The following is a 15716-nucleotide window of genomic DNA, read 5'->3' on the forward strand; positions in this document are numbered from 1 at the left end:
CTTCCAAGTGATCGCATATCCCCATCAAGTCAAAGATTTGGTTCCATGACCACAAGCAGCTATGGTTCCTATGGCTAGCCCTATTTGCATCCATGACAATGGCGGTCCAAGAAGATCAGAGACGATGGAAGCTTGAACACGTAAAAGATTTGTCAGTCTACATGCTCAATTATCATGAAGCAAACTAGATAATTCGAGAGAATTTTGTACAACTATACTCGTAGAGGACTTGGTCCTAGCGAGCTGCTTGTGGCGCTCGACTTTCACAGAGAGCACTGCTTATAGATCTCAGAGGATCATTGACCCTTGGCTATACCCGGATACACCTCCCCCACAAGTTCTTGATCAAGTTGTTTCACATTTCTTTCCACTGACTATGCATTGAGATTGGATGGGCTCAAGGTATGCCTCGGGAGCCGTATTTGCACTATGTGTACTGTGAGATCCAAGGCTATCCTTGACCCAACTTCATGCATGCAATCAAATCCATTTAATCAAAAGATATAGTCTAAGAGGCAACACTTGAAATTAAAATATTGCTAGGCTCATGGGCCAAGGGAAAAAGAAAAAGGACAATAGACACCTTTTTCAGATTCCTGCCTCCCCTTGAACCAATCAACATTCCATCCTCCCATTGTGGGGTACAGCTGTATGAGTTTGATTGTTTCTACAAGTCTCCGACCTCTGTCCTTCATTTCTTGTGTAGATACCCATGATTTTGCTCATGAAGCTCTCTACCCACGATTTTGTGCATGAAGCTCTCTACCCAGGTAGGTTTCAGCACTTCGAAAATCAGCCATCTACCGTTTTCTTCAGATTTTTTTACATCAGTTCACTTGCTCAAGGTACAATCAATAGGAGAAGCCGGAAGCAGCTTGCTGTTGGGAGCTTATACTTAAGACATTATCAAAATTAGTTTGTCATCTGCCCAAAAATGTCTTAGTAATATGTTGTCACGTTGATGCGAGGATTCAATGCTGTTCCTGTCTACATGCACCTTAGGTTCTTTGCGTGTCTGCTCCAATTTTCCAGCTTGGGAGAGGCTCCAGCACTGGCCAGTTTATCGTTGCTCCCCTCACCATGGTATGGGTCTTCGACCATGGGTGACGACAAGGCACCACATCAAACTAAACATGTACTACCTACTCTTGTAGGGGCTACCAAGTATCACATGCAGTTCGCCTTGTTCTTTAAGAAGGGAAGCGTAGAGGATCTTGGCTATTGACCCTCCCTCTTTTGCGTCTTTCAAAATGATCCAGGACACTGAATATCCACCCAGATATGGACATTGGAGTGCTAAAAGAGTGATGGGGTCTTCAGGAATCTCCGACAGGTTGCAGAATCGATCATGGACCTACTGGACAGGAGCAAATGCCCAACTCAAGCTACCTTGCTAGTGGAAAACATAAACAAATGTCACTGTGCTGAAAAAGACTCTGCAACCAAAATTCTCAAGGTTTATCCAAATGACATATGCAACACACAGCACCCGAACTTGTAGCCTGTGTAAAAACAATTCAACAATTTGCATATACACAACTAAAAACACAATTTGCATATACACTACTTATATATCAAGTATATTTATAAATGAATGCCTTTTGACAAGGTTATAAAAAGTAGACAGAGTAACAAGGCAATCTTTAAGATCACTCATATAAATTATAAAACTCTACAACTGTGATATTGTTTGTCGACAACAGAAGCTGTCTCTTTAAACTTATACAACATTTGAAATGAGGTCCATTGCCCAAGTAGGTATTATTTCATTGTTGATATTATTGCTATTTCTGCATGACGAAATCTCTGAAATGAGAATGATGTCCAGGGACCGGCGACAGCTACCTTAACCCTTGTCCCCAAGAGTATTGGAAATCAAAACTGTCCTTCTAAATCTCCACCTCTCCAAGATTGAAGGCCAGCACTGCTATCATGCAAACCAACGTTTGGAAACTCCAAAAATTGTTCTCCAATATCTTCTTGCCACCTGTCTTGAATGAGTCGCTCCCTCAAGTACATTCGTAAGAGGAACCATAATAAAACATGAGAAGGAAAAGAAATATAACTCCACCTAAAATGTATGTGACATTAGCCAAGTCAAACAGATTTGGATCATGGATCCATCAAACCTCATGATAGTCAGTGCCCCACCTGGAATCTTGTTAGTCTGTCAGCAGCTGTCAAACTGCCTTCCTCAGTTTAGCAGGGACAACAGTTTTGGATATCTGCAAGAGATATGAGTGTCACCTTCATCTAGAAACCAGCAGGTCGGTCCACCCCTGCCTATAAACCAAGGTATTCTACCCCAAAGGGTGGCCACACAGCCCCCATGCTGGCCCATCCCTGTGAAATCAATTAGCTTTGATTACACTTAAGCATTGGGGCTTGTGAAACTTCTGATTCCCTACGTTGTATTAAGAGCAGGCCTAAGTTCCTAAAGGGCCTCTACAGAAAATGAAGCTATTGCACACCTTGCAAAGAAGTAACAAGGTCTATGCTCTGAATTCCCACAAGCATGCTCAGCTGAGATATACAATCTCCTCTCTCGAACTGATCCATTGTTTAGACAGAAGTATCAAGAAGGAGCATGTTATTGTTGCAAAAAAAGTTCCTGCTTGGAGATGTAATAGCACCCAAGTTGTTCCCCAGGTTCCATAATAAAATGCTCATTGAAAGTCCCCATGCGTGCCTTTTGCAAGTCAAGCAAGGAGTGATGTGGAAGACCCTCCACTTGAACTCCATCTCCAGTTGGGATGAAATGTGTCCCAGTAACAAATGATCCAGAAACACGGATCATTACTCCACGATTTGCATATGCACAGCACTGCAGATTTTCCACTACATGCACCAGTCTGTCATCCGTTTGTTCACCAATCAACATTCTGCGAATGCTTGAAAGAGTGTTAAATATATCCTCCGCTCCGACAACCACTTGATTTCCAAACCTGGCAAAATAACAGAGAACAGATGACTTTTTAGCAATTCCAAACTATAATCAGAAAAAAAACATATGCCAGGATAGAAGGCTTCACAAAAATCAAATCAGCCCTGCTTGGCCATGGACAATCGACACATCCGGGGGCACATTTTATGTGCCAGACTCTAAAACTAATCCCCTGCATTAAAAAAGGGCATGTGTATTCAAACACAAATACTACTCACGTTAAGGCAGAGGTATCCCTATACATTGTCTTCATGTGTGGCCATATCCTTTCTGGGCCATCAAACATCATGTAATAATGTATAGTAAGCATCTGCATGTCCCACATATAGGAGGTAATTTAAGCAGAGGCTCCAATCCTCATATGATTGTTTGGTCAAAATGACTGCTAGATAGGAAGAGAAGCGAGAAGACAACCGGGACAGAAGCCTCACATCTGAAAGATCCTTTAAACGTTCTGTGGGATCGAAAACATTTTGCACAAAAGCAGCCAAATCAACCTCTGTATTATCATACTTCCTTATGAATGCATGGGATAACAACTGCGTCAGAGAAGACCTTAGAGTAAGAAATGTGTTTTCTAATTGATGCAGTCCTGCTATAAAAAACAAAAACAAGTGTTTCAGTGAATTTCTAAAAGGTAGACCTGTTCCGCAGTTGGCCTTGCATCAGCTTCTTTCTGTAAGCATGCATCTACAAAGGAGCAAAATTCTGATGTGAAGCGATCAGCTGGGGGGGACGGTGACGGGTCATACATTACCTGCAAGGTTAACACTTGACAAATGTCTTCTCAACAAGTAATCGAAGGTCATTTGTGAATCTCTCTCTTAGTTGACTAAAAAGCACATTTAAATTCCCTAGCCCTGCATGAGCTTTGAGAGTATCTGAAAGTATACACGTAATGCAGCAGCACATTAGGTTCCTTAGGCAATGCCTGCATTGGTAGCTCAAGTTTTTTACTCGGAAGTGGACTCCAATAACAGAATGCTCAACGTTGAAGGTGAGAGAGACAACAGATACTAAAGGCTTGTCAAGTGTTAGGTATGAGTGCATATGTACGTACTTGGAGCATCAAATTTACAGGTCCCTTGCTTGCATTATAAGGAAATTCACCAGTTCCACACTCTAACAGCGAGAGCCCAAGACTCCATATATCAGCTGGATAAGAGTAGCACTCGTTATTGATCCTCTCCGGAGACATATATGTCACTGTGCCAACGAATGTAGCACACTGCACGAAATCATGTTAAATAGGAAGAAAATTATCCAAGTTGACTTGGGGTTACTTTCATCCAACCTGCTGTTTTCCAAATGCAAACATCTTACCATTGCAATTGAGTTATCCAAGCCAGCACTAATACCAAAATCAGTGATCTTCGGTTCACCATCTAAATTGACAAGTAAATTTGCTGGCTTTATGTCCCTATGCACCAAGTGTCTTACACCATGAAGAAATTGCAAACCCTGCAGCTTGCAAGGTAAAATAGGTCTATGTAAGATCAGCTTAAAGGTTGTCTGAATGCTATTACAAAGCAGACCAAAGACACTTTAAATTGCCTGTAGAACTTTTCGTGTGATAACAGAGAGGATCGGCTCCGGTATGCTATGCTTTACTCGAACAATATCCGCTAGTGAACCCCCATCCATGTATTCGAGAGCGATACTAATTTGGCCACTATCCGGAGTGTAGAAAGCTCCATTGAATTCAACCAGACCTTGAGCCCGAGGGGCCTCACACAAGGTCCGGATCTCGTTTAAAAGCTGCTGGCGCTTGTCCTGCGCAAAAAAGAGGGGAGCACATGTTTTTAAGCAAAGGATCGGCTACCATTATGCACAAACGCACACAATCGTAGCTCGAAAGTCTTGAGGAAACCGGTCATAGAACAATAAGGGTTGCAGGTACCTTCTCAAAGATGTTAATTTTCTTGAGAGCCAGAATTCTGTGGGACGGTATATGGATGGCCTTGCGTACGACACTGCTTGCGCCCCATCCAATGGCTCCAAAAACGCACATTTCATGCGAGGCGCATCGGTACGTTCGTTCCCAACTTCCTCCATCGCTGCTGCCCTCCTTATCATCGACACCAGTGGAGCTCCTTTTGTGGAAACCCAATTCGTTGATGTTGTATTCTCCACATGATCTACTCAACAAGTTAAGCGTTCCCCCTGCGGTCACCTGCGAATCCGAAGCCATTAAGTAAGCAATAACCATTGGGCAGAAGGGAGAAGGGTACCTGATGTGCAGGAGCAATGCGAAAAACCGCACCTTGTAAGAAGCGGTGGCATCGATGGACATATCTGGGCGCAAGCTACTGTCTGTGTTCATGAGAGGGAGCAATTTCTTGCGAATCTGCTCAAGGCCAGCCATGGCGAAGAACAAGAGAAGGGGGGGTAGAAGGGCACTCAAAAAATGAATGAATGAATATGAGTGGAGGATTGAAGGAATGAATGATTTTTAAGACGCCTCCATTATTGAAGCAAAAAAAAGCAGGTACTCAACCAACAACATCACGTGGTCAGCCCAAGAGGCACAACATACCATCTACATATTAACATTACATGTGGTGCTCCAAAAGCAACTTATCACTTGTGTCCGTGTGTGTACAACTCATCACTTGTGGTGTATGTGTGTGTGCGCACGCGCGTGCACACCTCTTCTAACTTATCACGTATGTGTGCGCACGACGCGAGTTTACCTCTTGTGAGGTTTCCAACAGAGTAATAGTATTACACGAAAAGAAGTGTGTGTATAAGTGTTGTACCAAAAGCAACTTCTCCCTTACACGCACGCGTAAGTGTGTGCATGTGTCATAGTGTACACACACACACACACACACACATGTAAGTGATAAGTTCTACTCTCACGCACACATGTAAGTGATGATTTGCTTTTGGTAGACCACTTATATATGTGGTGTGATGACTAGTATGTACACACACACACACACACACACATAAGTGATAAGTTGTTTTGATGGTGGTGATGGTGCAGAGTTGTGCCTCTTGTGATGTTGTTAGTTGAGTACTTCTTTCATTCATTCTTAGTGCCCTATCCTCCCTCACTCCCCTTCCCATTTTTCACTCTAGCAAACCACTTATGAACAAAGTACTAAGTAACATCCAATGCTTGATGAAAACCATTTTTGCAAATATCATCTAAGAGAATGTGTTAGTGGTTAGTTTATCGATATCTTAATACATTAAAGCTTGGTTTAAATATGCTCAAACCTCATACATGTTTTATATCACAAGTTATATTCCAAGAAGCTCCAACGGGTGCCTAATAAGATTAAACTATCCCCCAAATTACATTCTCTAAAAGAGACTTATATCTAATCTCCTTGACATTCATTACTTCCTTAATATTACATGTAAAGTTGAGAAGGCCAAATGTTAAAAATTTGTATTCCATGTGCTTATCATATAGGTAGATTGGAAAGCCAAGAAAACCATTAACTATTTTTTGTTTGAGGGAACTTTGGGCATTTACACTGGTGGGTTGAGAGAGAGAGAGAGGGGGAGAGAGAGAGAGAGAGAGAGAGAGAGAGAGAGAGAGAGAGAATTTTACAAAATTTCACAACAAAGTATGTGACTATTGTTGAGGCAAGGGCTCACATATCCTAAACCCAAACCTCCACATGAGTGGGTTCTCACCACCCAGGGACTTGAGAGAGGGAAGCTATATCCACATTGAACCAAACATAATTGTCATAGTAAAGTGTTCACATGCCACTAAGCATACACATGCTCTACTAACTTATCGAAACTACCTTGATGGGGATGACCATTCAATAGCTTGTTCTAGTAAGAAGGTTTCCATTGCACATTTTAAAACTTTTAGATTAATAAGTAAGAAATCTCTATCTCATAGGCACAACCATCAACAATAGACCTATAGGCTACTAGATTGGATGGGAGCCCACAAGTCTTGCATAAGCACAAGGCGACCCAACTGTATGGAATCTATGCAATTGAAGTATGGTTCCATCATCAAGAACAACACTTGGACCTTGTGGATCATCCATAAAAATGCAAAGCCAAGTACAAATCCAATGGCTCATTACATACGTACAAGGTCTATCAAGAGACTTTTGCCCTCATGGCTAGGTTAGTAATAATCCCCTTTGTCTTGACCTTAATAGTATAAGAAGGTCGGCCAGTCCTAGACATGATGTCAAGTCTAATTTTTTGGATGGAAGTCTCCAAGGAGGAGGTGTACATGGAAGAGCCACTAGGTTTTGAGAACCCTGGTTTAGAAGGCAACGTTTGTAGACTTAGAAAGGCACTTTACCAGGCTAAAAAATGCCGCTCTTGTGTGGTGTGGCCAATGGATTTATAGTTACTTTGTGAGTACTAATCTTAATAGAAGCCCCTCAAATGCCAATTTATATGTTCTTGTTGAGCAAGGAAAGCACACGGTGATTGTACTTTATGTGGATGACCTTAACATCACAAGCCTCCACAAAGGTAAGATGTCTCAGTCACAGAAGATGTTGAGTAGAGAGTTTGAGATGACAGATCTTGGGCTTATGTATTGGGAATTGAGATTTGAAAGGATGTAGATCATCTCTTCATCTCGCAAGAAAAGTATGCTAGAAAGGCCTTCAGAATGTCTGAATGCAAAGTAGATTCACATTAGCCTCCATACACATGCTTATGGCAGTTGATGTGAGGTTCTCAAAGGAAGATTCTTCTCCATTCTATGCATAGAAGATTTGTGGGGAGTCTCATGTGTTTGTGGAACACATGATTGGACAACACTAGCTATGCAACTGGTACATTGAATAGGTTTTCCACAAAGCCCTGGGAGAACCATTGGAAGGCATGGATGTATGCATTGAAATACATCAGAGGTCCTTTGCCAAGGGCAAGACCTTGACTAGATTTTCTAACTTAGATTGGGCAAGAATCTTGGATAGTAGGAGATAATTGATAAGATACTACTTGTCACTAGATTTGGAGTTATCTCATGGATCAATAAGAAGCATCCTACCATTTCTATCTCTTTTACTAAATAAGGCTGTGAGGTAGTCTGGTTGAGGAGAATTCTAGGAAACTTGGGAGGACTTCAAGCACAACTAACAAAGCTACATTTTGATAACTAAAGGTGCATGGCAATTGCAAAGAATCTTGAGTTCCATGCTTGCACACATTGAGATTCAGTATCACTTTGTGCATGATCTCATCATGGACGACGGAGAGGTTGAATTGGTCTATTCTACAACCATAGAGTATGGTGTGGAGATGTTCACAAATGCTCGTGGAAGAGATTTAATGGAGTGACTTCTTCATCAATTCTCCATTAGACAAAAGACGTAGCTCACATTTGGGTGGACCTTGAGGGGGTGTTAGAAATCAACATTCCACTCTCTTGCAACTATGTGGGTACTGACTACCTCTACTTTGTAAGATCCCTTTATGAGGAGAAGGCACTGAATAGCATTGATACTAGTACATGCCATTCTAACACTAGATGGAGGCCAAGTGTTGCCTAATGGTAAGTGTTCCTTTGTAGGGGGTGGTGGTTTATGCTAAGTTAGCAAGCACAACCAACCTCACAATAGGGGCTATACAATGATAGCTCGTGTAACATATCATAATTTTCTTTCATAGGGGGTAAAAGTTCATGCTAGGTCAGCCACTAACTAAGCACAAACCAACCTTGCATAAGGGTTATATAATGATAGTCCCTATAACCCATCAGAGTTCACTTTCTATTGCCCTTGTATTCACCTAACATATAGCCTCCATCCTCTACTATTCTAGCACACCATTAAAGCTTCTTCAACAAAGCATAGGGTTGGGAACCAGCCACCATATCTTGTCATCAGTTCAATAACACAATCTTATTCTCCATTCTCTCTCTCTCTCTCTCTCTCTCTCTCTCTCTCTCTCTCTCTCTCTTTCTCTCTCATATTCCAGATGTGGATATCAACTCATTGGTAGAAGTGTTTGCTCGATCCCTGGTAGTTATGACAATATACTGAGGTAAGCGCTCAAGTCATAGAGTTACAATCAACTTCAGTGTTTGTAGGGGAGGTGCATGCATTGCATACCTTGTAATATATTGTCTATTGAGGGCATGTAGGTGAAAAAAGAAGTCAAGGGTTGTGAGTATGTGGAAAATACAAGTGTTTGAGTGGTTTACCTACACAAAATGACAGCAGTAATTTGAGGGTGGAGCAAACAAATGTCACAATAGAGCATGGTCACTAGGTTCATCGAACAGAACATGATCATTGTGATGAAAGGCCGTTAATGTTGAGGCCAGAGGGCTTTTATGATTTGTGAGTAGAAAAAATAGATTTTATAGCTGGTCTCCGTGTAAAGATTTTGATTTCATTTGGTTCTAGAAATTTAATCTCATTGCATACATGGTTGTTATGAGTATGCTACAATGTTTTAATTTATTAAGGCCACATTGCATGCTACAATGTGTATGGAAGGATCAAGTGATTGCATGCTTTTATGCACTTGAACCTATAGCATATGAACATGATTAATGGTGCAAATGCATAATAAATGTGGGTGGCAATGTTTGAAAGGAAGGGAAGCATAGAAAATGAATACAATAGGAATTTGCGTTAGGATTCGGTTTCACTTTGATTTGGTTAGTGTCAATCATAGAGTACATTGTTAAGGAAAGGCCAAATGTTAGAGGATCAAAGTTTAATCAGTGTTTGTAAGAGTGAAATAGAAAGCAAATCACGTGGTTAGATTATGGTTATCTCGAGAGTGTACAATATTTCCTTGTTTCCATGATTTTGTTACCTTTTTGTTAATGAATTTATTATTTTTATTTATGACTTGTGACGTACTATGATAGATGTATGATGACAGATGTACAATAAAAGACATATGATGATAGGTGTACTATACAATGACAAATGTATGATGAAGTTTTATGGAATTGAAGAAAATGTAGAAAAAAAAAAAAACTTACCTTATGTTCATACAACCCCATGCAAGGGATTTGAACAATCGACCTCTTACCCCATAGCCAAAAATACTTTCCATTAGTCTACCTAGTACCTTGCAAACCTTGATAGTATTGAGATTTTGCTTTGGATTATTGTATATTGAATAGAAGTAGGAACCTTGTTGTTAGTTTAGATGGCTTACATCTCCTTTCAATGGATGAGCTCTCAGTATGATGTGACATGGTAGCCTACGGAGGTGGGCACATCGGTGTAGTTTCAACGAGTAGAAGTGAGAGGTGACGATTGAATTAAGATAGCTTGAGATTTGGAAAGGCAAAAGCGTGGGCAAGGTTGTGAGAGAAGAGTGGGTTTTGTAGAAAAGGAAGTAGTTGGTTGGCTCAAAGTCGAGGAGTATTAGGAAGGCAAGGTGGGGAGAAGAGTCATTGGAGGGGAGGCGATGTGACTAGTCGGGTGGGTGAGCATAGATTGGTAATCAAAGATGGGGCCGAGGCCAATAGCATGTAAAGTCAGAGGGGAGCTACTACACAGTCAGGTAGTGAGTCCGTGGGCTTTATGTGTGCAATTTTGGATTGAAAGGCAAGTAGTCGGGGAAGGCTTGCAATGTGGAAGGCATGTAGTCAGGAAAGGGGGTAGCGGGGGGGAGTTTAGTTAGGAAGGGGTTTAGTTGAGTGGGGTTGGTTAGGGAGGCTAGTAAAACAAGGGTTAAAAAGTGACATAAGACAAGTCTAAAAGGGCATTTAAAAGTAGGGAGAGGGTTAAAAGTAGAGAGAGAAAAATTCGGGGAGGAGAAATTAGGGAAAATTAGAGAGAAAGAGGGGAGAAATTATGAGAGGAGAAAATAGAGAAAAGGGGGGGGGGTTGGTTAGGAACTTGGTTAGGGAGTAGAGGTAGGCAGAAGTGTAGTTAGGTGAGTAGGGGTGTGGTTAGGGATACATGTAGAAGTGTAGTTAGGTGGAGAGAGAGAGAGAGAGAGAGAGAGAGAGAGAGAGAGAGAGAGAGAGAGAGAGAGAGAGAGAGAGAGAGAGAGGGAGGGAGGGAGGGAGGGAGGGAGGGAGAGAGAGAGAGAGAGAGAGAGAGAGAGAGAGAGAGAGAGAGAGAGAGAGAGGGGGGGGGGGGGGGGGATGTAGGAGAGAAGGTTAGGTAGAGCGAGCAATAAAAAATGATTTCCAAGAAAAAGTTATTTGCATGAATGCAAAAGGGGCGGAAGGATTGTGTGCGCAGGCGTGCGTGTGTATGTGTAGATTTAATAATCCCATCATAATTGAGCCATATAGTTAATTCAATCATTTGGATAAAGTCTACAAAATACTAATGAATATATTTGAGAATTTTAATATTTGAGTAGTTGAGAATTAGAATGGAAGTAGCTTATCCCAAGCCATAGACATCCCAACAATGGTACTTAAGCTGGCAAAAATCTAAACCAATCGATACATGTATAGTAAAAGAATATGTGTCCATCATAAGCAAAAAGTAGATATGAAGTCCAAGTGTTGAATCCTTCCGGAAGTCCAAAATCCAAGGTTAGGGTTACCTTACTTGCCACCATCCAGATTGAAACTAGGTGTTAGCACAACATAGTCTCAAATGGGAAGACATGTAATGCCTACTCCCCCTGGCATGTTATTGCTTTACTTTGGACTATGACATCCATCAAGATTCCACGAAAAACCTTTTATCATTGATTAAAAGTAGGAAAGAGGGTTTATAATATTAGAAGGAACTTGATTAAATTGAAAAACCATTTTAATGAAGTAAAAGCATATGTAAGAGTAAGGGAAAGCAACACATTCAATGCATAAAGTATTAATTTGATCATAAAATAAAATAAATGATAAAATATATATGCTAGATTATTGATTGAATCAAGGATATAATTAAAACTTAGAATAAAATAATTTTAAAGGATCATGACTAATAGTAGAGGATCATAAATCTGAAGGAATCCATACAAAATGGGAAGCCATTCATAAAAAATGGAAAGGAATCATTAACGGATTAAAAATCAAAACAGAAAGAGGTACCAAAATGTTTAAGATAGAGTCATATGCTAAAGGAGTAGGGCTCCCAAAGCCAAGGAGAAAAAAAGGTGGGAAACAAAGGAAATTACTAAGAAGAAAGATCATAACTTACTAATTTAACTTCAAATATTCATGGAAAGGTAGGTAATTTAAAAACTAGAGAGACACTAAGGTGAAGGTGCCAAAAAGCTAAGAAATATATATATATATATATATACATAAATGTGTGTGTGTGGGTGCTGTGTGTGTGTGTAAAAGAAGCTATTAAGTTAGTAATGACATATATACAACAAAATGCAAAAAATTGATGCAAAGAGTATAAAAAACATACTAACACAGTAATGACATATATATAACTATATAAATTAATCTAATGCAAACAACATATAAGTATATATACAAAGATATAATGCAAACAATATAAACAACTAAGATATCCATGATCATATAACTTAAGTACTGCTAGTCTTGCCAAATCAAAAATTCACCTTAGGTTGTGATTGGTTGTTAGAATGGAAACATGCATTGATTTCAAACATAAATGTCTACATTTCCCACATGCATATAGTATTCCTTGGTCACATGTTTCTTCGATTGTTGTTCGAATAGATATTTTGTGTCAACTTTAAGTCAACAATAGATCCTGTCCTCTTTTTCAAATGCATCATAGCTCATAATTTGACGACAACAACTGCAGGTCTCTTCCATGAAATACCCATAAGAGATTTTAGGTTGATAACCATAGCTCAAGGATGACAGTGTAGCAAAGAAATACAAGTGCTCAAGCAGCATGTCATTGCTATGTTGCGTGATAAAATCGTTCAACATTTCAAAAAGTCCTTAGGTCTGTGAGCCTAATGTGGTTAAAAAGCCAGATGATTCATATAGTTTTTTTGTACTTTCAGCTGCTCAAGAAAGTCACCATTCAAGACGAATACCCCCTTTGCCCAACTAGATGAAATTCTAGAAGCGGACCTTTGCGCATGTCAATTACAGGCAACAAGTAGGTCATCGTGCTAATAGATTACTTGGTTAGATAGAAAATTGCACAAACATCTTATTTTGTCTCATGGTTGTCTAGAGCAATTTTGTCACGTGAAGGAAGTAATTTCAAATCAAAAGTGATACAAATTGTTGTTGATATACTAAATTACTAACAACAATCCTAGCATCTCAATTATAATGGCCTCACCCAATGGCTAAATCACACATCAAGTTAATGTTAGCAATGTAAGTAGACCAGCAACACACCAAGTAGGAGATATCATTACCATATGTCATAGTAGCATACAACAAATCCATGAAGCTCTCTATTGACCATTGACTTTTCCTTCAAAGATAGGTTTGGAAGCATAGCAATGGGTGGATTGTCTCGTGGTTGTCCCACACAAATTTTGTTAGATGACATAATTTCAAATCAAATGTTTGTTGACATACTAGATTCCAAACAACACTTTGCCAGTCCGACCATCTCGATTGTAATGGCCTAACCAAACGCCTAAATCACACAATCAAGTTCATGTTAGCAATGTACGTAGACCCATAACATACCAAGTAGGAGATATCATTATCACATATGTCATATTAGCATACAACATAACCATACAAAAATCAAAGGAAGCACAAAAATTGACATATTTTTTACAAGGTGCACTATCCTTTGTTTGACAAAATGCCGCAAAACATATGTGGAGGGCTCAAAGCCATTAATGATCTTATACAATAAAAATAATGAACCAATGATGTTTTCCATTGGCGATTTGGCAATGGTTCATTGCCTACTTAGAAAAATTGGTTTAGCTGAGAAATTTGTAGCTAAGTGAATTAGGCCTTATCAAGTAATCAAAGACGTGGGTAACACCACATATACTTTAGAACAGTGCACTATGTGATTATCATAAAGCAAAACTACTACTCACATCTCCAGAATCAAGCCTTATCATGCCTGCACTATTCATTTTTTAGGGGAGAAAAACATGACAATCCTTTTTCCACGTTGACCACATCATCAACATCTGTCGGCATAACTTAATTGTAAGTGTTTCTCAATGTAATTAGCCATCGAGAGTTTTCCCTAATCACCATGATTTAAGGTGGTTGAATACAAGAAAAAAGAAGGCTCATACACATGGCTTACATCAAACCGTCTTATAATCTGTCTAAAAAACTCACAACCACATGGAGAATGGGATGATAGATCTACTAATGCTACCCTCCAAAGAGTAGTCTATTCATCCCTCCTACATCTGATAGGTACTAATCTGCTACCTACTCTCATCCCTCATCATCCCTCAGATAGTCCTATAGGTGTCAACCTCCTCCCTCTCCTCATTTGAGGGCTTACACGTTGGGAGTTGAATTTAGTTCCCAAGATCTCCTAAATGTCCATTGTAGGTACCCCAACATCAATGTCTCTACATTTGCAAGCCTTGTGTCTCAACATTCACTATACATATGCCTATGTTCACCACATCATTTACAAGTACTTGATTCTTTTCACTAGCCACAAATTTTATGCATCATGGCCATAGTGCCATAGCCTATTCATGTGTACCCTAGATGAGTGAATGCTTGCCAACTTACTTGAGAACATTATGTAGTTTCTTGAGTAAACATATAACACTTGCATCATGCAACATTCAATTATAACATCCACAAATTCTCTTGTGAGTCTTCAAAACACGGGCTACTCAACCCAACACAACCTATTCTTGGTCCAAGTAGCCAAACATAGTCAAGGTGACGTGTGTTCTTGGTCCAAGTAACCAAACACAATTAATTTTATCAAAAAGTGCCCACACTTTACCTAAATTTAAAGGAGCGCAACTTTCCATTTATGACCACAAATCTTTGCAATCCATTGAAGCGAAAGGAGACAAAGAATCAAGGGTCCACAACTAGCTCATGAAATAACCCAAGTTATATTTTACACAACTAAACTTACAAGTCTAGCACGTACACACATGGGCACTCATGCATGTGCACATGTGTGCATGCACGTGCACATGTGCGCACACGTGCACACACACACACACACATGTGCACATGCACACACTCTACTACTTGTTTTCATTTAGCTAGTCAAATACACACGGTGCGTGCACTCACACACACACACACACACACACACACACACACACACACACACACACACACACACACACACACACACACAAACACACACACACACACACACACTCACACACATACTTCACAATCACACTCACACAATCACACACACATACACACTCTTACGACTTGTTTGCACTCTACCAATTGAAAGTTACAAAACTCACATTCCCTTATTTAGTTATATACTAATTGGTCATTAATGCATACACTTACATTGCTAGATGCATCTTATGTTTAATGCAGGGTGCCATCACTTTGATTGATGAATGATCCATTGGGAGAACATACTTGAAGGAGTAGTACTATCATAGATCCACGGAGATTTTATTTACATCTGCCTTTGATTGGTGTGGATTGTTTCTGTATGAGGTAGCTCATTGATATAATATGGGTGTGTGATTTGTTTAATGGCATATGATGTGTGTGGTTTTGATGAAAACTTTGCTATTGCAATAAATCTTTGGAACATTCTTCAAGGATGTCTCATCAATAATATCTTTGGCTTCCTTTTTGCAAAATGTCCCTTGTGTTAAATTGTCCTTATTGAATTGGGTGATTGGATTTCAATTTGAGCACTAAAGAAGACTCAATAGAGGTTATAAAACCTTCAAATGTGACCTGGCATTTGGGCAGAGTATATTGGTATTTGGTGTTCATGGACGAATGGGTTGTATAAATATG

At 39.8% G+C, this 15716-nt stretch overlaps 1 protein-coding gene across 1 annotated transcript; it reads right to left on the bottom strand.

The window, feature by feature from the left end:
- Positions 1-1631: 1631 nt before the first annotated feature.
- Positions 1632-5364, bottom strand: MKK3 (mitogen-activated protein kinase kinase 3). Its single transcript, XM_087394389.1, has 9 exons — positions 5208-5364; positions 4845-5117; positions 4499-4717; positions 4268-4405; positions 4005-4172; positions 3588-3701; positions 3376-3483; positions 3163-3254; positions 1632-2945 (listed from the first exon to the last, which is right to left on the bottom strand). Exons 1-9 carry the CDS (start codon positions 5307-5309, stop codon positions 2591-2593), a joined length of 1569 nt encoding a protein of 522 aa, XP_087250515.1. The 5' UTR covers positions 5310-5364; the 3' UTR covers positions 1632-2590.
- Between the last annotated feature and the right edge of the window lie 10352 nt (positions 5365-15716).

The sequence above is a fragment of the Dipteris shenzhenensis genome, chromosome 23, assembly GCF_047967505.1.
Source record: "Dipteris shenzhenensis isolate YYH24624 ecotype China chromosome 23, Dip_SZ_1.0, whole genome shotgun sequence".
NCBI classification, from domain to species: Eukaryota; Viridiplantae; Streptophyta; class Polypodiopsida; order Gleicheniales; family Dipteridaceae; genus Dipteris; species Dipteris shenzhenensis.

Bases quoted from the DNA above. Each gene is read 5' to 3' on its own strand.
- MKK3 (XM_087394389.1), bottom strand. From the start codon at position 5,309: ATGGCTGGCCTTGAGCAGATTCGCAAGAAATTGCTCCCTCTCATGAAC. The intron at 4,173-4,267 runs GTAAGATGTTTG...GATTTCGTGCAG, and splicing joins TGGATAACTCAATTGCAATG to TGTGCTACATTCGTTGGCAC. The intron at 3,484-3,587 runs GTCTACCTTTTA...TCTCTGACGCAG, and splicing joins CAAGGCCAACTGCGGAACAG to TTGTTATCCCATGCATTCAT.